General features: G+C 42.1%; 1 protein-coding gene across 6 annotated transcripts in view; it reads right to left on the bottom strand.

The window, feature by feature from the left end:
• Positions 1 to 874: 874 nt before the first annotated feature.
• The window catches only part of ATP1B4 (ATPase Na+/K+ transporting family member beta 4), a 47,020-nt gene continuing 23,384 nt past the window's right edge, over positions 875 to 24,510 (bottom strand). For 2 of the 6 annotated variants that reach the window (XM_059883332.1, XM_059883333.1), the window contains exon 9: positions 1,597 to 1,736. In XM_059883332.1, the coding sequence (XP_059739315.1) occupies positions 1,693 to 1,736 (44 nt within the window). In that variant the 3' untranslated portion in view covers positions 1,597 to 1,692. Of the gene's footprint in view, positions 1,737 to 2,512; positions 4,219 to 7,882; positions 8,398 to 24,510 lie in introns of those variants that run through there. The other 4 variants (XM_024988681.2, XM_059883334.1, XM_010821369.4 and 1 more) reach the window with 4 other exon arrangements.

Genomic DNA, 24,510 nt, shown 5'->3' with positions numbered 1-24,510 from the left:
CACCCTCCCAAATAACCAAGGCCTCCCAGTAATCAGGACCCTGGGAGCGAGGACGCTGGCGGGGCAGCTTCATGTCTGTTCTCTGCCCCATGTATCTCTACACCAAGCAGGGAGCCAGACTCTACCCCTTTTGCCTCTGGAAACATTTGCCACATTAGCCAACTGGCTAAGCCTGGCTCTTCTCCAGAATCCTGAGCACCTTGATGGGACTGTGCATAGGAAGGAGGGGAGAGAGCCCTGCAGGGCAGAAATTTCTGCTCAAGGCACTTCTGGGAGACAGGGCCTCAGGGAAATGGCTTCTTGGTGCAGATAGGGAGGCTGGACACATCCCAGCCTAGGCAGAAGCCCCCTCCTCACCTCACCTCTCCTGTCCTCTCCTGCCCCACGGGCCCAGGACTAGCAGAGAAGCGCACCTTCAAGGACACAGACAGTGAGGGGAGCAGGCACAATCACAATGGACTGAAGACCCCACGGAAGTCCCTCCCCCCAGGTCTTGAGTAACTCACAGGAAGAGGAGGGGCCCTTCCATAGTGAATGAGATGGAATTCTCTAGTCACCTCAGTGGGATGGAGGGAAGAGGCAGGTTTAAAACACCACTTCTGAGCAAACCTGCCCCTCGGTACACACAGCACAGAAGACACAGCAGGTAAGTGAACACTCTATTACTAGTTAGAAGCAGAAAACCTCTGACAAATGCTGAGCCTGGTGAGCTGGAATCTCTTGGAGGAACTTGAGGACGCCTCTTGTTCAGACTGGAGCCTGAACTGACCTCCAGCCCCTGGGTGGACCCTGGCTCCCCCTGGCTTGCAGCAGCTGCCTCAGGGAAGCAGAGCACCTGAAGACACCAAGTGGAAGAGAAGGACCCAGGGGCATCCCAGTCCAGTTCTATTTTTAATTTAGTTCAAGAAAGCACAGTTCATAGCACAATGCCTGTCCTAGAAAATACATGTTATTCTTCATCTACTCTTGACTGAAAAAGGGCTTGGGATGGGAGCAGCCTGAGGCTGAGGGCTTAAGTGTGTAGCAAGACAACCCAGTGGTCTTTTAGAAAACCAGGAAAAGTTGCCCTTCTCAGGGGGGAATCAGCAGGAGTATGAGAAAAGTACTGCTTGTACTTTTGTGAGGCTACATTCCCCATATATGCCCCTGCTCATTTATTTCCACTGGGATTAATGTGATGAGCAGTTCAGTCATTCCAATTCTTCCATGAAAGTCTGATTTTGCTCCCAGAATTGTAGAAATGAATCTTGACTTTATTTCAATTGGATTTACTTAAAGGCCACACTATATGTAAGGCAAAGAAGTCATACCTGATATAATTGATATGCCAAATTAGGCTCTCTCCTGTCATGTAGCCTCTTGCATCCAATTGAGTTAAAATGTGTGCACCAGATAACAACATACAGTAGTAATTACTAGTACATGCTAGGCAATAACTGCTTGTTCAATGAATTAATGAATGCAATTTGACAAACCTGCTAAATCCCTAAAATCTACTACTACACTCCCACCCCTCTTTGAAACTTTGTCATTCATTAAGCTTAACAAAATCTTGTCTGCCCTCCCTTGCTACAAGATGTGTGTCAGAATGTCTTCTTTCCTCTGATTCTTCATTCTTTTTTTCTGCTCCAGCCAGCTGAGATCTCACTGAGGCGAAGGCTGCTGAGAGCTGGAAGGGCATTTCGTGGTGATTCACACATAGGGAGCTGGACTTCCTTCAGCCTCAGATGAAGATCCTGGAGTTTAGAGACACAAAGAACAGGCCCAAACCAATGAATGTTATAAAAACAAATCAAGGAACAAATATGAACATGGCTGCAGTATACAGCATAACGATAGTATTCTCAAGGAAAAGCAGTGTTCCTAGAATAAAACGTATCTTATGTTCTAAAAGCACAGTTATTCTCAGCCAAAGACCTGGTATCATGGGAGAGAGGGGCTAAGAAGAATATAGGAAGGAGAAAACGAATGTTTAATCACATCAGCCCATATACCTTAAGGTGTCAACCAATCGGTAGCAGCCATCAAGTCTACCACCTGTGAATTTAAATGCCATTGGAGAAATTTTCCTTTAAAAATTAACATATTCATTAGAATCTCATCTTTCTTTGAAACAATACACATGTATACATGTATAATATGAAAGTAGGGGAAGAGATCCATATGTAGAAACATATTGTTGTGTTAAAATGGTTATGGGTCATTGGTAGGATAATGAAAATTTTTGTTTTATGGATTTTCAAATTTTCTATGATGTAAATAAAATTTTTTGATCAGAAGGGGACCTCCAGAAATTGATTTCTCTTTAGAATATGTCTCCATTCTTTTTCTACATCCCTGAATCCAGTGAGGAGCTTCTTTGGGGCAAGACTTCCCACCTCAGTTAGTATCTAGAGTTTTTGCATTCATCGCAAGCCAAACATCAGGAAAAGTTAATCCCATTCTGTACCTTAGGCAGTCCCAATCCCTCCTCCTGAGGATCCCTCTTCCTAGGGTTCAAAGGCTTTCTTACCATCTGGAGTCCTGGGCATCCGATCCTGAGAGTGTTGATACATTGGGTCAACTTGGAAGTGCCCCTCGGGGTTTCCGAAGTGGGGACCTTCCCCTCGGCCTTCGACCCTCTGGTACCACGGCAGGGCTACCTCTTCCTGGGACACAACTACAGGCCACATAGCAGGTGCACACATCACCGGAGCAGGCATCTGGGGGGCCGCGCATGCTGCTGCTGTGGCGGCGGCTCCTTCGGCTTCTGAGAGTACCCTAGGTGGGGGAGGTGGTGGGTATGGGAATGGCATGGGGTATGGCGTGTGCCTGGGGCATGGCATGGGAGCTGGGGGTTGAGCAACCTGGGCCCAGGGACCCTGGGCCCCCTGCACGTACTGCACACCGCCTGCCAAAGCATACTGCGCCTCCTCCCTCTGGGCCTCCAGCCGCCTTCGCTGCGAGGTCGCGACCAGCAACTTGTTGCGCTCCTCAGCGGTCACGGGCCACGTGTCAGCCCGGAGCTGCGGGGATCGAGAGCTGACTGCTCTCTGGGCCTGCAGCAGCTGCCCGCGCAGGGCCTCGCGCTCGCTCAGCGCCTGTTGCAGGTCTTGGCGCGTGCGGCGCAACTGCATGACCACCTGCTTACGCTCCTCGCGCAGACGCTGCAGCTGCGAGGCCAGGGCCCAGGTGGCCGTCTCGCGCTCCTCCACCTGCTCCTGCAGCCGCTGGACGCGGCGGGCCTGCTGCTCTCGCTGCCTCGTGGCCACCCGCACGCTCAAGGCCAGCGCGCTCCAGGCACAGGCCCTCTTGAGGTTGAGAGGTACATGTATGTCGGCCAAGACGGACTGCAGCTCGTCCTCGATCTCATTCCAGGGCCGCGAGCGGTAGGTCATGTAGAAATCTGGGCCGCCGCCGTTACCGAGTACTTCTTGGTTGATGAATGTAACTACGTCTCTGTGGCGAAAACCGCTCCTGGGATCTTCGCCGTCCAAGGCCATGACCTCCGCTGCCTAGTCTGCGGAGATGCAGCAGCTCTGGTGAGAGATGGCCGCTAAACCGATCCGCCTCTCGGCTCCTCACTCAGTCCTCCTTCAGCCCTAGCTCAGTCCTGGCCTCTTTCGCCTCCTTCCCCTCACACCCACGAGTCCCCTAACGAAGAGTGGTGTGAGGCCTCACACCGCGTGACGCATCAAAACTGTGGGCTTCGAGTGAGGCTGCAAGGCATGGTGGGAACCCCCGTCCTCGGCATGGCGCCTCCTGTAGGACGGGAAGTGGGGCGCCTGTTCCTGGATCCACCGCCGATGCACCTGCCTTGGCACACCGCCCCCTACAGGGCGGGCCGGCTGGTGACTGCAGTGTGCCGCACAGTGAATTCGCGTTCCCAAGAGATTCTAAAGCACCTGGATACTAAAGAATTTCGAATCTGGGAGTCATTTCAGTGGGCCGGGCGCGGGGGTCGGCGGTTGGGGTGGGGTCTTTTGGTTCAGCGCCCTCTCGCTTTACGTCAGCCGTTATCTCACATTTTCTACAAGGTTTCAAGCTGTCTATACTCTTCCCTAATCCTAAAGCAGACAGCCTTGGACTTCGGCTAGTCAAAATCAAGTGGTTGAGCCATGAAGCCCCTTGGTTTTCCTTGCTGAACCCTATCTTCAAGCTCTAGATCCCAGTTCCTCCTATTCCTTTTTTTCAGGGACTTCACTACGTCTTCCCACCCCTCCCCCCACCCCCCGTATTTCCTGCATCTCAGCCGGGCTGCACCACCCCTGTGCTACTGGGTATTTTTCTCCCAGACAGTAAGCCTGTTCAGGTTCCCTATGTGCTTGGAATAATTTCCTCCCTCTAACCTGCGTCCTGGACTTTCTTTCTTCTCATTAGAATAGTCCATCCTAGGTCCACTTCGCGATGCTCCCTTTACCGTTCAACCTGCTGCACTTTGGTTTTCACCCTACAAAAACTTTAGTGAAAAATCTCTGATAAGGTCACCAATAGTCACTATCTCACTACAAAAGCAAGTGGATACTTTGATAGTTTTTATGTGATTTTTTTCAGTAGGCTTTGAGTCTTTTGACCATTCCCTCCTTGGCACTCACTCTATCCTATCTTGCTTTCTGTGACATCAAATTCTTCTGATGCTCCTCCTGTCCCTCTGGCTTATCTTTCTGTTTCTTTCAACTGTTTGTTCTTCTCTGCCCACGGCTCCAAAGTTAGTATTTTCCCAGTTTTGTCTTCAGACCCCTCCTCTTCATTCTATATGTTCTCCTTGAATGAGCTTATTCACTCCTATACTGTTATTTTATTTTCTCTGGACTTCAACCCCATCAGCTGTAAAATGGGAATATAGGTAGGATCTACCTTATAAGGTTGTGAAGATGAAAATGTTTAGAATATGTTCATTCTTATTGCAATGATTACATAGTAGCTGCTAATAGAAGTCATAATAGTGGTAATGGTGGGGTGATAGTTTTAACAGTCTATGCCCAGTTGCAGCCCCAGATCCTGTCTGGTTATATATATGCACATATATGTAGAGAGAGAGTTGATTTATAATATGATATTAGTTTCAGGTATATAACATAGTCCTTCAACATTTTTATAGATTATATTCCATTTATGGTTATAAAATATTGGCTATGTTCCCTGTGCTGGACAATAAATATATCCTTGTAGCTTATTTATTTTATACATAATAATTGGTACGTCTTAATCCCCTACCCCTATCTTGCCTTTCCCCCTTCCCTCTCACCACTGGTAATCACTAGTTTGTTGTCTGTATCTGTGAATCTATTTCTTTTTTTTGCATTGACTATCTTGTCTTAGTTTTCAGGTTTTTTAGATATAAATGACAATATACAGTATTTTACTTTCTCTGACTGATTTTACTAAGCATACTGTCCTCCAGGTCCACCTACGTTGTTGCAGATGACAGAATTTCATTCTTTCTTCTGGCTGTGTAGTATTCCATTGTGTGTGTGTGTGTGTGTGTGTGTGTGTGTGTGTGTGTGTGTAGCTCAGATCTTCTTTATCAGTTTGTCTGTTGATGGACACTTAGGTTGCTTCCATATCTTGGCTATTGTAAATAATTGTAGGTAATGCTGCTATGAACATTGAGGTGCATGTCAATTTTTGAATTAGTGTTTTCATTTTCTTTGGATATATACCAAGAAATGGAATTGCTGGATCGTTTGGTAGTTCTATTTTTAGTTTTTGGAGAAACATCCATACTATTTTCCATAGTAGCTGCACCAATTTACATTCCCACTAACAATGTACCCCAGTTCCCTTTCCTCCACATTCTTATTTGTGGCCTTTTTGACAATGGCCATTCTGACAGGTGTGAGGTGGTAGCTCATGGTTTTGATTTACATTTCTCTGATGATGAGCACTGTTGAGCATCCTTTCATGTGTCTGTTTGCCACCTATATGTCATCTCTGGAGAAACTATTTAGGTCTTATGCCTATTTTTTGAATGGGTTGTTTTTTGATGTTGAGTTGTATGAGCTATTTATATATTTTGGATATTAACCCCTTATTGATCATATCATTTGCAAATATTTTCTCCCATTCAGTAGCCTGTCTTTTCATTTTGTCAATGATTTCCTTTGCTGTGCAAAAGTTTTTAAATTTAATTAGGTCCCATTTGGAGAAGGCAGTGGCACCCCACTCCAGTACTCTTGCCTGGAGAATCCCGTGGATGGAGGAGCCTGGTGGGCTGCAGTCCATGGGGTCGCTAAGAGTCTGACACGACTGAGCGACTTCCCTTTCACTTTTCACTTTAATTCTTTGGAGAAGGAAATGGCAACCCACCCCAGTGTTCTTGCCTGGAGAATCCCAGGGACGGGGGAGCCTGGTGGGCTTCCATCTATGGGGTCGCACAGAGCCGGACACGACTGAAGCGACTTAGCAGCAGCAGCAGCAGCAGGTCCCATTTGTTTACTAGCCAGATCTAGTGCCAGTCTGTTGGTAGGTAAAGCCAGGTCCTGGGATCTGTCTACAGGGCCTTGGCTGGGGGGGGAGGGAGTGGGGGGATGGGGGGGAGTGGGGGGGTGGGGGTGGGGTCCCAGAATTGGTTCCTGACACAGCTGGCAGCAAGACCCAGAGTGTCTTGAAGCTTATATTGACCTGCTTGTGGGTGGGACCAGGGCCCAGTCGATTCTAGTGCTGGTTGTGTCCTGATGGTGATTGATCTGGGTCTGTAGGCTTCAGGACTATGGTTTTCCTGGGGCTGGTGTTCACCTGTGAGGGGTGAGGCTTGTCTTGAGGCTAGAGGAGGCTTGCTGGTGGGCAGGGCCTGGGCCCATCTAGTACTAGGGCTGGAGCTGGCCTGCTGGTGTGTGACTTGGGTACATAGGTTGGGGGGCTGTGATTTTCACGGAGCTAGTGTCCGCATGCTGGAGGGAAAGTCTAGAACAGGCTTGCTGCTGGGCAGGGCCTGGGATTCTGGGGCTGGTGTCTGCCCACTGTTGGGTAGAGCTGAGTCCCACTATCTTTGGCCACAGGAACCTGATGGTCCCTGATCTATTACATGTGCACTGGTGTGTGGGGCCTGTTTCTGGGCCCTCTCATGGACAGGGCCTAGTCTAAGGGTAGCTGTGGGCTCAGAGGATCTTAAGGCAACCTGTCTGCTAGTGCATAGGGCTGTGCCCCCTCACAGTTAGTTGCTTGGCCAGAGGTATCCCAGTACTGGTGCCTATGGGCTGTTGGGCATGAGTGGGGCTGGGTCCTGAAGCTAATAAGCTAGAGGGAGGATTCCAAAATGGTGCTTGCCAGCACCAGCGTCCACATGGTAGAAAGAGCTCTCGGAAATGGCTGCCACCAGTGTCTGTGTCCCCAGGGTGAGATATAGTTGCCTCTTGTCTCTCCAGGAGATTATCCAGATCAGCAGGTAGGTCTGACCAAGGCTTCTTTCAAATTAGTGCTTCTGCCCTGGGTCCCGGAGCATATAAGATTTGGGTGCACACTTTAAGAGTGGAGTCTATTTCCTCCAGTCCTCTTTGTCTTTGGAAATTGAGCGCAGCTGGCCTTCAAAGCCAAACCTTCTAGGGAATCATCTTTCCCCATGCAGGACCCCTGGACTGGGGTGTCCAATGTTGGGCTCAGACCTCTCACTCCTTGGGGAGAACCTTTGCAGTTATAATTATTCTCCCTTTTGTGGGTCACCACTTAGGGGGATGAGACTTGACTATATTGGACTTCACCCTTCATACCCCTCTTGTTGTGATTTCTTATTTATATCTTTAGTTGTAGATTATCTTTTCTTGTAGGTTCTGGGCTTTTTCATTGATAGGTGTTCTGTTAAATCATTGTAATTTTGATGTGCCTGTGAGAGGAGATGAGCTCAGGGTCTTTCTACTCTGCCATCTTGGCCCAATTGCACAATTTTATTTTTTCTAATTTATTTTATTTTATTGTTATTTTTGGCCACACTGTGGGGCATATGGGATCTTATGTGGGATCTTAGTTCTCTGACCAGAGATCAAATCCACATCACCTGCAGTGGAAGTGCACAGTCTTAACCACGGGACCACCAGGGAATCCTCTCTATACTTTAAAATACTACTTGCATCCACCACAAGTCGAAGTATTCCCAACCTAGACATCTCTCTTAAACTTAAGATCCATACATTTTTCTTCCCTTAACTTGTAGCTATTGAACGCATATAGAGTCACTTTTTGAAAGTAAAATTGAGAGATATTATAGATTGTTTGGATGGGGGTTGTAAAGATTAAGAGGAAAAAAAGGAGACAAGGATGACCCCTAGTTTTTAAGTTTGAGCAATTGTTTCAGAGATGTGGTTTGTGATGTCTTTTAGTGACCAGACTAGAGATATCAAGCAGGCCTTCTGGGATATACAGGTTTGGAGCGCAGGGAAGAAATCGATGGTACTTAATAACCAAGGACTTGAATGAGATCTCCTAGGAAGAGAGGAGAATAGAAAATAGAGGACTGAGTCTCAGGGCACTCCAATTTATAAATACACAGTTATAGTATAGTCAGTTATTAAAAGCACAAAAATGCTTCTGTGTTAATTCCTATTTAACCTTTCAGTTCAGTTCAGTTCAGTTGCTCAGTCGTGTTTGACTCTTTGCGACAACCAGGTAATTATGATGTATGCCATTTCAACCATAGAAAAATATGAAAAACTCCCCCAGATCATTTTGTATAGCCATTATTATATAATATCTGATGACAAAAATATAGTACCAAAAAGATTACTATTGACCCATCTCATTTATAAATATAGCTGCAAAGAGATTGGACCAACATTTATATGTTACTTTTGGTTCATATCCAAGAACAATTCCTTGTTGTGAGATTCTTGTATTATATATGAAGGAGTATAATAACTCTTAAAAGTATATTAAAGATGCATATTGTAAGTTAAAGATATATATTCCACACCATAGAAAAACATGGGCAGCTCCCCAGTTCATTTTGTGAAGCTGATAAAGCTAATAGCCAATCAGAAAAATAGTGTGCAAGTTAATATTGTATAAATATACTGACCCATTTGCAAAAATCCTACATATCTGAAAATGGACAGTGTCAACATTCCTAGGACAGCAAACCCTACTTTCTTCCTTGCTAACAGAACCTCTACATTGCTTATTCAGTGGCGTATGAACCCTGGGCAGGGTCTTGTGATTGACTTAGGGGTGGACATGTAACCCTGTGCTAGTCAGTGAGATATATCAGGAAATTTGCTGGGAGTTTCAGGGAAAGATTTTCCTTTGTGATTAGATAGAGGACCAATAAAGTGAAAACCTTTTTCCACGAGCCCTCATCCTTAGGATGCCAGGATGGGGTTGTGTTGTTTGCAGCTGCAGCAGTTACCTTGAGACCAGGAGGGGAGACATGGCAGACATATGTTGTGACCATCATGTAGGGTGAGCCTCCATCCCAAATTTGGTCCAGATGTCCAGACTGATGACATCACATGCACAGTAAGAGGGTTTGAAAATGTTTATTCCATTAAGGAGCTTTCTGGGGAGAACAGCCAGACTTCCCGAGTTGGTCCAAAAATGGCTTGAGAGAGCAAAGCAAGACTGGCTGGGGATTTTAGTTGTAGTTAGAGTTGGGGCTGTGGTGACAGTTCCTGCGTGCAGGTGGGGGCTTGTGGTTTGAAACTCTTGCCATCACCAAGGGAGAAAGCACTGAGGCTTTCTTCTTAGCTTTCCCAGATGAGGGGGTACAAGGGGAGAGGGAGGGTTGAGGCCTAAAAGCTGTCCGCAAACATAAAAAAGCGAAGTCAGACTCTTCATGATAATTCACCCCAATGTTTGAGTGATGACAAAAGTGTATGACACTTCATTTAACTGAAGTTGATTATGGCACTCTTTGTGGCCTGAGGGCTTCCCAGGTGGCTCAGCAGTAAAGAATCCATCTGCCAAGCAGGAGACACGGGTTTGATCCCTGGGTAGGGAAGATGCCCTGGAAAAAGAAATGGCAAACCACTCCAGTATTCCTGTCTGGGAAATCCCATGGACAGAGGAGCCAGGAGGCATGAGAGAAGGTTGCTAAAGCTTCTCTTTGTGAAAGGAGTCTAGCCAAGGGGCGCTAATGAGAGTGGCTGTTGTATTGCAATTTTGACAGAATCTAGAGCCTTTGTTGGAAGGGGCTCCATTCAAGGTGGGCTGATTTGCAAATAATTGCATAAATGGGCTAAAGGAAAAATTGTAAATAAGGAGTACGTAACCGCCAGAACCCAAAAGGCCTAAAAGATACTGGGCTTGTTTTAACACTGGAAGTTGAGAATTCGTAACTATTTCTTGACAGTGTCAGGTATGGAGGGGTCCTCCGTTTACCAAATAATTTTCAGGAATTTACAGAGGTAGTGGGGTCTTGCACTGTTTGTGAGGCAATGGCCTAGCCCCCTTTTTGAGCTCCCTATGTGATTGTGTTCATCCTGAATAAATGTGCCTAGTGAACAGCCTTGGAGAAGGCAATGGTACCCCACTCCAGTACTCTTGCCTGGGAAATCCCATGGATAGAGGAGCCTGGTAGGCTGCAGCCCATGGGGTCGCTAAGAGTCAGGCACGACTGAGCAACTTCACTTTCACTTTTCACTTTCCTTCATTGGAGAAGGAAATGGCAACCTACTCTAGTATTCTTGCCTGGAGAATCCCAGGGACAGAGGAGCCTAGTGGGCTTCCATCTATGGGGTCGCACAGAGTCGGACATGACTGAAGCGACTTAGCAACAGCAGCAGCAGCAGCAGCAGCAGTGAGTAGCCTCAGAAGAGGATGTCAGTATAAAGCCATATCTGTGCCCCTGGAAAAAGCTGGATGCAGTTAAGATCATTTTGCAAAGATTGTGTGCGATGGCAAGACTGTTGATGTGCTCCATAGATAACCAGGTAAAGTGTATCATGTACCTTAGGAGGTGAAGGCAAACTACAGTTGAGAGACTTTTGAAATAGAGACTGAACAGAATGTATTAGTCAAATCTGTTACAGAAAAATATCTACCATTTGCTTGGACAGAGTCAGTAGTTTCAAGAATTTTGAGTACGAAAACCTTAATGGGCGGGACCACAGCACTGAGGCTACAAAAATCTACTGTGGGGCATCATTCATTCTTTTTTCACTTGAAAGTTTTTAATAGTTAATACTAAAAGTTAAACATTTTTCTTTATTCACTTAAGACTTATATAACATATTTTTTTCCCTTGGTGGATAATTGCTTTACAGTATTGTGTTGGTCTCTGCCATACACTGACGTGAACCAGTCTTAATTATTGTTGTTGTTCAGTCGCTAAGTCATGTCTAACTCTTTGCAATCTCTTGGACTGCAGCATTCCAGGCTTCCCTGTCCTTCACTATCACCCGGAGTTTGCTCAAACTCATGTCCATTGAGTCGGTGATGCCATCCAACCATCTTATCCTCTGTCATTCCCTTCTTCTCCTGCCTTCAATCTTTCCCAGCATCAGGGTCTTTTCCAATGAATCAGTTCTTCTCATTATGTGGCCAAAGTATTGGAGTTTCAGCTTCAGCATCAGTCCTTCCAATGAATATTCAGGGTTGATTTCCTTTAGGATTAAATAGTTTGATCTCCTTGCTGTCCAAGGAACTCTCAAGAGTCTTCTCCATCACCATAGTTCAAAAGCATCAATTCTTTGGCGCTCAGTCTTCTTTATGATTCAACTCTCACATCCGTACATGACTACTGGAAAACCATAGCTTTTTGACTATATGGACCTTTGTCAGCAAAGTGATGTCTCTGCTTTTGAATATGCTGTCTAGGTTTGTCATAGCTTCTCTTCCATGGAACAAGCATCTTTTAATTTCGTGGCTGCAGTCACCATCTGCAGTGGTTTTGGAGCCCAAGAAAATAAAGTCTGTCACTGCTATCACTTTTTCCCCTTCTATTTGCCATGAAGTGATGTGACTGGATGCCATGATCTTAGGTTTTTGAATGTTGAGTTTTAAGCCAGCTTTTTCACTCTCCTCTTTCACCCTCATCAACAGGCTCTTTAGTTCCTCTTTGCTTTCTTCCATTAGAGTGGTATCATCTGCATATCTGAGGTTATTGATATTTCTTCCTTGTGCTTCATCCAGCCCAGCATTCGCATGATGTACTCTGCATATAGGTTAAATAAGCAGGGTGACAATATACAGCCTTGACGTACTCCTTTCCCTATTTGGAACCAGTCCGTTGTTCCATGTCCCGTTCTGTTGCTTCTTGACCTGAATACAGGTGTCTCAGGAGGCAGGTAAGGTGGTTTGGCATTCCCATCTCTTTAAAAATTTTCTACAGTTTGTTGTGATCCACACAGTCAAAGGCTTTAGCATAGTAAATAAAACAGATGTTTTTCTGGAACCCTCTTGCTTTTTCTATGATCCAACAAATGTCGGCAATGTGATCTCTGGTTCCTTGCCTTTTCTATATCTACCTTATACATCTGGAAGTTCTTAGTTCATGTACTGTTGAAGCCTAGCTTGAAGGATTTTGAACATTACCTTGCTAGCATGTGAAATGAGAGCAATTGTACAGTGGTTTGAACATTCTTTGGCATTGCCTTTCTTTGGAATTGAAATGAAAACTGACCTTTTCCAGTCCTGTAGTCACTGTTGAGTTTTCCAAATTTGCTGATATATTGAGTGCAGCACTTTAACAGCATCTTCTTTTAGGATTTGAAATAGCTCAGCTGGAAGGAATTCCATTACCTTCACTAGCTTTGTTCATAGTAATGCTTCCTAAGGCCCACATGAGTTCACACTTCAGGATGTCTGGCTCTAAGTGAGTGACTGCACCGTCGTGGATATCTGGGTCATTAAGATCTTTTTTGTATAGTTCTTCTTTGTATTCTTGCCACCTCTTTTTAATCTGTTCTGCTTCTGTTAGGACCTTGCTGTTTGTGTCCTTTATTGTGTCCATCTTTGCATAAAATGTTCCCTTGGTATCTCCAGTTTTCCTAAAGAGATCTCTAATCTTACCCATTCTATGTTTTTTGCTATTTCTTTGCATTGTTCACTTAAGAAGGCTTTCTTATTTCTCCTTGCTGTTCTTTGGAACTCTGCATTCAGCTGTGTATATCTTTCCCTTTTTCCTTTGCCTTTCGCTTCTCTTCTTTTATAATTATATAATTTTATAATTATAATTATGACTGATTCACATTGATGTATGATTTTATATATATGGCTTCTCTGGGTAAGGAAGAACCTCTGGAGAAGGAAGTGACAACCCATTCCAGTATTCTTGCCTGGGAAATCCCATGGACAGAGGAACCTGGTGGGCTACAGTTCATGGGGTCGCAGAGTCAAACACAACTTAGCAACTCAACAACAGCATTAGTCACAGCTTAGGCTGGAATCAAGACAGATGATTCATTCTAAGACACACAGATAGGTCTGGGCCAAGACACACAACCCAGGGTCATTCACTTTAAAGAGGGCTCTGATCCCATACTTCTAAATGCCAATTAATTATTAAAACTTCTGACTTAGTTAAATCTATAACACAGCTCTGTAGGACTCAGCCAATGTAACACAAAGGAGCACAACTCAAAGGGCAAGCTAGCCAGCAGGCATCAGAGTCAGTTAGCAAGCTAGAGCAAGAGAAGACACACCCCTGGTGGTGGTGATCATTGTCTCAGCATTCTGCTCACAGTACTGACTGTGGACACCCTACAGAGACAGCATGGACCCCCACCCCAAATTTGGTTTTGATGTCAACACTGAAATTGCTTACATAATGAGGCTTTCTGGGGCAACCAGGGCAGGCATCTCAAACTGATCTGAAATGATATGAGAGAGGAAGGAAAGAAAGACTGGCTTGGGGTTTTTTCTTTCTTTTCTTTTCTTAATACTTGAGTGGGTTGCCATTTCCTTCTCCAGGGGACCTTCATGACCCAGGGATCAAACCAGCATCTCCTGCGTTGGCCAGCAGATTCTTTACCACTAGTGCCACCTGGGAAGCCCTGGCTGGGGATTTTTATGGTTGTCTGGGGAGAGGTGGGCTGGAGTGAAGGTTTTTGTCCATGAGTTGGGGCCCAGGGGTTTGAATCTATGGCTGGTGCCAAACAAAGGAGAACCCAGGCTTTCTTACCAACTTACCAAGATGCGAGGCACAAAGGGAAGAGGGAGGGTGAAGCTTAAAAGCTGTCAGCAGTCAAACATTGAAAAAGGGATTTGACTTTATTAGAGCACACTTCTAATGGCAGTATGGAAAAGTGAGAGCGCTGGGTCCTTGATGAGTTTATTCAGCCTCTCAAAGGCCTTGGAAACACCTGCTCCAGACTTCCACTGTTGCTGAATAATTCAGTGTCTTTATGGTTAACAGGCTATTTTTAATTAGGCTTTCTGTTAGTTGCAGTTAATTCTGAACTGATTTAGTGTTGAAAATATTGTATAATCCATTATTATCATTTTAGATATATTCAAGGAATACAAAGGTGGTTCAGTATAAATAAACCTGTACTCGTAATTCGTAACAAAGTGAATTAAAGAAAAACATCATGGGTCATATTAGTAATATACTTTAATTGCTTTCATAAAATCCAGTAACTATCCCTAATAAAAACACAAGGTAAAAGAGGAATAGAAAGACCTACCTAAAGGCTCCTTACTAAAAACAAACAACAAATATCATTCTGAACAATGAAACACTAAAAACATTTCCAAGATAACCAAGAATTAGACAGGAATGCTATTATAATTATTCTTCCACATATTCTTATTCTAATCAATGCAATAAAGGAATAAAATGATTTAGTACAATAAATATTGAAAAAAATCATAACTTTTTCTGGTGTGAGTGTATACCCAGAAAATCCAAGAGACACTAATAAATAGTAATACGATTGATGACATCATCAAGGTTTCTGGATAAATATTTATTCACTCATTTGTTTATTTATTTTAAAATATCTATTTATTTATTTGGCTGTGCCAGGTCTTATTTGCAGCATGCAGGATCTTTACTTGTGACATGCCAATTCTTTAGTTGTACCATGTGACCTCTTAGCTGTGGCATGTGGGATCTATTTCCCCTACCAGGGATCAAACCTGGGCCCCCTGCACTGGGAGCACAGAGTCTTAGCCACTGGACCACCAGAGAAGTCCCCAAAGTAAATATTTAAAAGTTAAATTTTCTTTGTATTAGGAACAAATGAGGATAACTAGAAAGGGAGAAAATACTTCATTCACTGAAATGACTTAAATTATAAAATACTTCATAGTAGATTGGTAATGGGTTAATTTGTTCAGGTTCAGCTACATTTCCCAGAATTCCTTTTCCTTTATGTTCCCAGCTAGGGTGGGACACAGGAGAGATTATTGTGCGGGACTTGGAGGACTGAAGGGAAACAGTAGCCATTTTGTAGCTTGAACACATTGTCTTTTTTTCTGCTGACTGACTTCAGTGGCGCAAGACAGCAACTGGGTTTGAAACTGTCCGACCTTCCCCTCAATTCTCCTTTCACTTTTCTGAGTCCTGGGTCAGGTGTGAGAGTTTAGTTTTGTGACAGTGTCTTGGCCTCTACAAGATACACATTCCATTAAGGTCAGAGGAAACAAGAACTGACGTGACACAAGTTTCAGTTCATCCTTGGGAATGCTAGCTCCTGCTCGTGAGGTCCACTTTGTTTCTGTTCTTTCCCGTACTTCATATCTACCTCCATCTTGCCTTCCTGACTATCTGCACTGTGGACTTCAAGTTCCAGCATCAGATGTGAAGATAGGAGCCTTACAGAGACTTCTTAACTAGTTCTCATAATTGTGTAAGGTAAAATCTCTATAACGAATGCCTTAAAAACACACATACACTCACATGCACACTCACATGTGTGCACATGTACACATACACGCAGAGTAGTCCTACTACTTTAATGGAAGCCTGACTGAAATACTTTGAAATAAAATTTAACAAAAAAGGAGATAGATTTTTGCTACCGGCCAAGATGGTACAGTAGAGACTGGATTTACTCTCTTATTACAAAAAGATTACTACATTTTTACAAATGGACACCAGATATGAAATAACAGTTTTCAAGTCACTGGACCTTAAGTAATGAAGGACAGTGATTCCTCAGAAATGGGAAACAAATGAGGTGATCCCTATGTTTGCTCAGCATACTGTCTGGAAAGAGTTTCCAGGACATACTATGAGGAGAGAGAATCAGGTAGAAGCAGAAAAACTCCATGAGTTGAGGAGAGGGAGTGAAGAATCTGGGGGACACTAAGGCAGCCAGTATTTGCAAGACAGAGTAAGACTGCTGCTGCTGCTGCTGCTAAGTCATTTCAGTCATGTCCTATTCTGTGCAACCCCATAGACGGCAGCCCACCAGGCTCCCCCATCCCTGGGATTCTCCAGGCAAGAACACTGGAGTGGGTTGCCATGTCTTTATCCAATGCATGAAAGTGAAAAGTGAAAGTGAAGTCGCTCAGTTGTGTCCAACTCTTAGCAACTGCATGGACTGCAGCCCACCAGGCTCCTCCATCCATGGGATTTTCCAGGCAAGAGCAAGACTATATACATATATATATATGTATATAACTTCAGAGACCTTCAGAGAGTCCTCTCAAGTATTGATGTGCTCACATGTGAAAAAACTACTCAAAGCTAAGGAATTAATCACAAAAAAGGATTAGAACACAAATAGACATGGAAATAGTGCCTGTTCCCTTAGCCAGACTGGTAGTAATCTCACAATTCATGCAACATTGGGTAGAATACTGAGGTTGTGGCCTAGGTGGTGGAGGATATTTAGACTCAAACTGAACACTGCTCTCAACCCACCTAAAATATCATAAAAGCAAGCTCCTAAAGGATTTAACTGTTTCCATGTAATAACTTAAGTGTCTCTGAGGAAAAAGCTTCAATAATTGTAGGATTACAGAGACAACTAGTACTCACCAAGTTAAAATTCTCAGTGTTGGTTATCTAATAAAAAATGGCTAGGCATGCAAAGAAGCAGGAAAACTTAAGTCATAATGAGATGAAAAAAAAAATCAACCCATCAAAAGCAGCCCCAAAACAACTGAGATGTTGGAATTAGCAGACAAGGGCATTAAAACAGTTGTTATAGCTACTAAAATTGTTATAACTATAACTCTGTATGTTCAAAAGTCGTGAAGACATGTATAATATAAAAAGACAGAAATAAAATCTGTGAAATTGAGAACTATGCAATTTGAAATAAAAATATACTGAATGGGACTAACAGTAAATTAGACATTGAAGAAGAAAAAAATAGTAAACTTGAAAATATAGCAATGGAAACTATCCAAAATGACACACTCAGAAGAAAAAGCATCCAAAAAAATGAACAAAGCATCACTGAGCTATGGTAAAACTGTATTTGTGTAATTGGAGTTCTCAAAGGGAGTACAGAAAATGGTGAAAAACTTTCCAAAAGTTCATGAAAGCTATGAACCCACAGATCCAAGAAGCTCAAAGAACCTCAAGCACACAAAATATTAAAGAACACTACACCAAGGCATATATGATTAAATTTGTTCATGAGTGAGAGAGAAAATCTTTTTTTTTCATCCCACTTTGCAGCTCGTAGGAAGGATCTTAGTTCCCTGACCATGGTTTCAACCGGAGTGTTGTCACAACAGTGAAAGTACTGAGCTGTAACCACTGGACCACTAGGGAATTCCCTGAGAAAATCTTAAAAGCAACCAGAACAAGGCATGTTACATAAAAGGATGATAGTAAATTTCATATCAGAAATCATGTAAGATGACAGAGGAGCAAAACCTTTAAAGTCTTGAAATTAAAAAATGATTGTCAACCTAGAATTTTGCCCAGTGAAAATATTGTTAAAAAACAATTTTTACTCAGTAAAAATTAAAGATCTTATTGGCTTTATTCAGTGATCCATGAATCGGACAGCATCCCATCTAGTAGAAAGGCATTTCCAGGAACTGTACAAAATGAAAGATTTTTATAGGCAAAAGGGAACAAGAGCAAGGAAATTATGCTAGAAGATTCACTGTGGCAAGGTCACTCCTTTAGGGGATGGCAGGGGTCTATCAGAGAAATTGCCTTACTAGTAGTGATCAGGTAATTCCTGACTGATTGGTTTAAGATTCCATTTTTGGGAAAGCTGAAACTGTAGTTAAGTTTTGTTTGGTGATGTGAGACTTAGCATAAGTGACTCCATTTGTGACCTGTTGTCTTATTTTTAACAATATCAAGAAAGAAAGTGAAATACTTATTCAGATATACAAAACTGAAATAAGGCATTATTAGCTGACTCATACTGTAAGTGTTAAAGGGATTTCTTCAGGCAGAAGGAAAATGATAAGATGGAAATGTAGATTTCTACAAAGGAATAAAGAACACTAGAAATTATTACAATGAGATATACATATATATGATTTTTTCTTATTATTTAAATCCTTAAGATAAAATTGACTTAAAATAATATTAACAATCTAGTGTAGATAAAGCAACTCTAAAATAACAATAGAGAGCAAATGCTGATAAAACCAACAAAGGCAAGAGGAGAAAAAGAATACAGAGGTTCTCAAGAGAGTGGACTTAAAACCAAGGCCCAATTAGAAGTTGCCTGCAAGAAACACACTTTAAATATAAAAACGCAAATAATTTAAAAGTAAAAGAATGGATTTAGCAATGATTTCTTGGATTTGCCACCAAAAAATGCAGGCATCAAATTTTTAAAAATATATAAATTGCACTATGTCAAAATTTAAAACATCTTTGCATTAAAGGACACAATCTTTGCATTAAAGGACACATTAAAAACACAGATTGAAAAGGAATCCTCATGGAAAGGGAGAAATATTTATAAATCTGATAAGGGGTTAGTATGCAGAATATATAATGAACTTCTACAACTGAATGATTTAGAAAACCTGATTTAAAATACGGGCAAAGGTAACAAGATGGTGGACTAGGAAGTTACAGACCCTCCTTTCCCCACAGAGACACTGAGTTACACTGAGTTAACAGTAATACACACACCAGAATACCTCTGTGAAAACTCTAGAGACCAGCGGAGAAGCTACAGCAACTAGGCCCTTATAAAACCAGGAGGGATTCCAGTGAAAGAGTAGGAAAATTCATGCATTTTGGTTACTCGTTCATGTCACTCCCTCTGTGTAGCATAGTACAGAGTAACCTGGAGGAAAACCTCCAAAGCAGAGCACCTCCCCCCAGAAGGAATAAAAAAGGAACGTATGTCCAACATTCTGACTTGTTTGGGACTGCCACAGGGACTAGTGTCTGTCTTGTCTCATTCAGAACACTGATGGGGCCAGCACCACGCTTTGGAAGCCACTGAGAGCAGGTTTGGGCTTCTCAGGTGGAGCTAGTGGTAAAGAACCTGCCTGCAAATGCAGGAGACATAAACGATGTGGGTTCGATCCCTGGACTGGGAAGATCCCCTGGAGGCGGCATGGCAACCCACTTAAGTATTCTTGTGCGGAGAATCACATACACAGGGGAGCCTGGAGGCCAAAGTCCATAGGGTCGCAAAGAGTCAGACAGGAATGCATGAAAATAGATTTGAAAGTCACTGAGAATAAAGACGGAGAAGGCAATGGCACCCCACTCCAGTACTCTTGCCTGGCAAATCCCATGGACGGAGGAACCTGGTAGGCTGCAGTCCATGGGGTCGCTAAGAGTTGGACACGACTGAGCGACTTCACTTTCACGTTTCACTTTCATGCACTGGAGAATGAAATGGCAACCCACTCCAGTGTTCTTGCCTGGAGAATCCCAGGGACCGGAGAGCCTGGTGGGCTGCCCTCTCGGGTGGCACAGAGTCGGACACGACTGAAGTGACAGCAGCAGGAGTATAGAATTAAGAGCATGTTAGGACTGTAGTTCTGCAAGCAGACACCAGGGAGAGCAAGAGATCGGAAAAGGTTTGAGAGGTGTCAGAACTTTGAGCAGCGAAGCTTGGAGAACGTCTTCCCTTGCAAGAAGCTAGCGCTTAAAAATTGGGAGAAGTGGTTGTTTTTCAAATGCCCAAAGCCCAGCAAAAAATTACAAGAAACAGAGAAACATGGCCCAATCAACGGAACAAAATAAAACTCTAGGCATCAACCCTAATGAAACACAGATCTATGAGCTGCCTCACACTCATTAGCATGGCTACTATCACAAAACATAAAATAACATGATGATAAGGGCGTGGAGAAATTGGAACCTTTGTGTACTGTTGAAGGGGCAGTAAAATGGTGCAACTGCTATGGAAAATTATACGGATGTTCCTTTAAAAATTAAAAGTAGAACTACCATATGATCCAACAGTCCCACTTCTGGGTGTGCACCCCAAAGAATTGAAAACAGAGTCTTGATATTTGTTCACCCATGTTCATAGGAGCATTATCCATAATGGCCAAAAGGTAGAAACAGCCCAAATATTCATCAACATATGAATGGGTTAACAAAACGTGGAATATGCATACAATGGAATATTCAGTTCAGTTCAGTCGCTCAGTCATGTCCGACTCTTTGCGACCCCGTGAATCACAGCATGCCAGGCCTCCCTGTCCATCACCAACTCCTGGAGTTCACTCAGACTTACATCCATCGAGTCGGTGATGCCATCCAGCCATCTCATCCTCTGTCATCCCCTTCTCCTCCTGCCCCTAATCCCTCCCAGCATCAGAGTGTCTTTTGCAATGAGTCAACTCTTCGCATGAGCTGGCCAAAGTACTGGAGTTTCAGCTTTAGCATCATTCCTTTCAAAGAACACCCAGGGCTGATCTCCTTCAGAATGGACTGGTTGGATCTCTTTGCAGTCCAAGACACTCTCAAGAGTCTTCTCCAACACCACAGTTCAAAAGCATCAATTCTTTGGCACTCAGCCTTCTTCACACTTCAACTCTCACAGCCATACATGACCACTGGAAAAACCATAGCCTTGACTAGACGGAGCTTTGTTGGCAAAGTAATGTCTCTGCTTTTGAATATGCTATCTAGGTTGGTCATAACTTTCCTTCCAAGGAGTAAGCGTCTTTTAATTTCATGGCTGCAGTCACCATCTGCAGTGATTTTGGAGCCCCCCAAAAATAAAGTCTGACACTGTTTCCCCATCTATTATTATTCAGCCTTAAAAGGGAGGAAATTCTGTCATATGTTACAACATGGATGAACCTTGAGGACACTATGCTAGGTGAAATAAGCCGGCCACATGAAGACAAATACTGTATAATTCCACTTATATGAGGTATCTAAATTCATAGAGACAAAGTAGAATGTTTGTTAACCAGAGGCTGGGAGGAAGGGGAAAAGAAGAGTTGCTGTTTAATGGGTACAAAGTTTCAGATTTGTAAGATTAAAAAGTTTTGGAGATCTGTTTCACAAAAATGTGAATTCACTGAACAGTACTGGACTCTACACTTAAAAATAGTTAAGATGGCAAATTTTATGTTGTGTATATATTTTTTTTGGCCACAAAAAGTATCCTAAAGGAATAATCAGAACTGCGCAAAGGGATTTTAGCACAAGAATGTTCATTGATATTTATAATTTTTAATATCAAGGAAAAATAAGTAACAACCTTAATGCACAATTTGGAATTGATTAAATAAATTTTGATGCATCCATACTCTGGATAGTACATAATGCTATTTAGCTATTAAAAGTCATGTTAAGAACAAAAAAATGATACATGTTAAAGCAAACTAATAGTTATAACAATGAAGTGTGGTGTTTATAACATACATAGAAGAAAAATGTATGATAAATAGCACAAAGATGAAATGGAAGTTAATTGCTGTAAAGTTCCTATACTATACATGAATTGGTATAATATGACTTGAAGGTAGAGAGTGATAAATTAAGGATTTCTACAATGAAACCCTAAAGCAATGTCTAAAAACACACACACAAGAAATAAATGAAGCAATAATAGCTAATAAGTCAATAAAGTAGAATCATTTTAAAAACAATTAATTCCAATGGAAGACAGAAAAACAAGAAAGGGAGAACAATAAACAGATGGGACCAACAGAAAACAAATGGCAAGATAGTAGATTTAAATACAACCAAATTAATAATCACATAGTATATAAATGGTCTAAACAACTCAAATGGTAGAGGTTGTCAGTATAAAATATATGATAACTACATAATTAAATATATAATAATTTTTTTCTTATTACTGAAATCTCTTTAAAAATAGTTTACTGTTTAAATAAAATAATAACAATGTGTTGAGCAGCTTATGATATATGAATCAGTAAAATGTATGATAACAATAGCAGAAAAACCCACAGGGGAGAAGCTGAACATATGGTTCTGTGGTAAGGTTCATATACAATATGTAAAGTGGTATGATATAACTTAAAGGTAGATAATGATGTTAAAGATATATACTCTAAACCAGTGGTTCTCAATCAGGGGTGATTTTGACCCCTGGAAGACATTTTGGAATGTCTGGAGACATTTTTGGTTTCCGCAACTGAAGAGGGTACTACTGATATACACTGGGTAGAGGCCAGCGATGCTGCCAAACATTCCAAATGCACAGGATGGTCCCTGAAATGAAGAATTACGTGGACCAAAAATTCAACAATTTTGAGATTGAGAAAACCTGCTATAAACTCTAAAGCAACCATTGAAATAGAATCTTTCTTGCAGAAATTGACAGGCAGGTCAAAAAATTTACATGGAAATTAAAGGTATGCAGAAAAGCTAAAAAAAAAAAAATTTTTTTAAAGAAGAACAAAGTTGGAAGACTCACACTTCCTGAGTTCACAACTTGCTCCAAAGATTTTGGCAAATCTTGTATTTGATAAAGGTGTATAAATAATCCTAACAAATGGAGAGTAGAAAGACAACCAAACTAAAAATGAGCACAGGATCTAAATAGACACCTCTCCAAAGAAAATATACAAATGGCCAATGAGCAGAAGAAAAAAAATGCTCTCTGTCCTTAGTCATCAGGGAAATGCAAAATACAAATCAAAACCACGATAAGGGGACTTCTCTGGTGGTTCAGTGGCTAAGACTTCGAGCTCCTAATGCAGGGGGCCTGGGTTCGATTCCTGGAGAGGAAACTAGATCCCACATTCTGCAACTAAGACCCAGAGCAGCTGAAGAAATATATATTTTAAAAAAACATGATAAGATGCCACTGCACTCCCAGTGGGATGGCTATAATAAGAAAAAAATAATAAAAGTGTTGGCAAGGATATAAAGAAGTTGGAACCCTCATACTTTGCTGGTGGGACTGTAAAATGGTGCAACTGCTTTGGAAAACAGTCTGACAGTTCCTCAAAAAGTTAAACATAAAATTACCATATGACCCAGAAATTTCTCTTCCTCTATATATAGATGGATAAATGGATAGATAGATAGATAGATAAGTGATATGTGGATAGATATTCTCATCCCTATTAAAAGACGCTCTCCATTCCCCTTCCTTCCAGCCCTTGGCAACCACAGATGTATTGTATCTTTATGGATTTGCCTATTCTGGATACATCATATAAATGGAATCAAGCATGTGACCTTTTGTTTGGCTCTTTTAGCATAATGTTTTGAGATTCATCCATGCTGTGGCATGGATCAGTATTTCATTCCTTTTATGCCTGAATAATATTCCACTGTATAGATACGTTATATTTTGTTTATCCATTCATTAGTTGGTGGACATTGGGGTTATTTCCATTATATATTATTCCAACAATATTATGTAGTTTTCAGTGTGTAAGTCTTACACTTGTTTTGTTAATCTGTTCCTAAATATTTTATTCTTTTTTATTCTATTATAAATGGAATTGTTATGTCAATTTCATTTTTAAATTGTTCACCACTAGTGCAGAGAAAGACAATCAATTTTTTTGTGCTGATATTTTATCTCACAATCCTAGTGAACTTATTCTCTAGCTGTCATAGTCTTTTAATAGATTCCTTGGATTTTCTATATACAAGATGATGTCATCAGTCAGAGGATTGGAGGGGAGGGAAAGGATGTTACCCTCATCCTGCATGTTACTTGTGAACAAATTTGTTCTGATGCAAGTCAAATACTTTTATGATTCAAGTTATTAATAACTATTTTATGAAGATTGTATCAGTCTATTCTGAGAAGAAAATGTTTTATGGAAGCCAGACTTTGAATGCAGATTTAAATTATGGAATTCTCTTTGGTAAAGACAAAGTAGAATAAATCAAGACGGTTTCTTTCTCTTTCCACCTTGTTTTTTTTCCAAGCCAAAGGTGTTGACAAAATGCCAGAGTAGAGTGAAAGGACTGTCTTTGGAGACCTTAATGTTAAAATTTTGAAAAGATTTTAGTTTGAAAGTACAAGAACAACCATAAGTAGATGTAGGATTTGACAGGACACTGACAAAATGCAGTGGACAGCTATTCTATCTTCCACTTGTTCACCTTTCTTTGGTAAAATCACTTCAGTTTTCCTCAGGAGGATCACCTCTCCCTGACTTTCATTCCAGGCAAGCTGAGTGGTATTGATATCATCCCAAGCTCCAGGGCTGGGCATGTGACTCAAACCTGGCCAACTAAAGAAGTTTCTCCTTGTGGCCACAGAGGTAGGTTCAGGGATGGACACAGAATCCAATTCAAGCCAATGAGAGACT

Source organism: Bos taurus, chromosome X (assembly GCF_002263795.3).
Source record: "Bos taurus isolate L1 Dominette 01449 registration number 42190680 breed Hereford chromosome X, ARS-UCD2.0, whole genome shotgun sequence".
Lineage (NCBI taxonomy): Eukaryota > Metazoa > Chordata > Mammalia > Artiodactyla > Bovidae > Bos > Bos taurus.
This window is presented reverse-complemented; position numbering and strand designations above follow the sequence as displayed.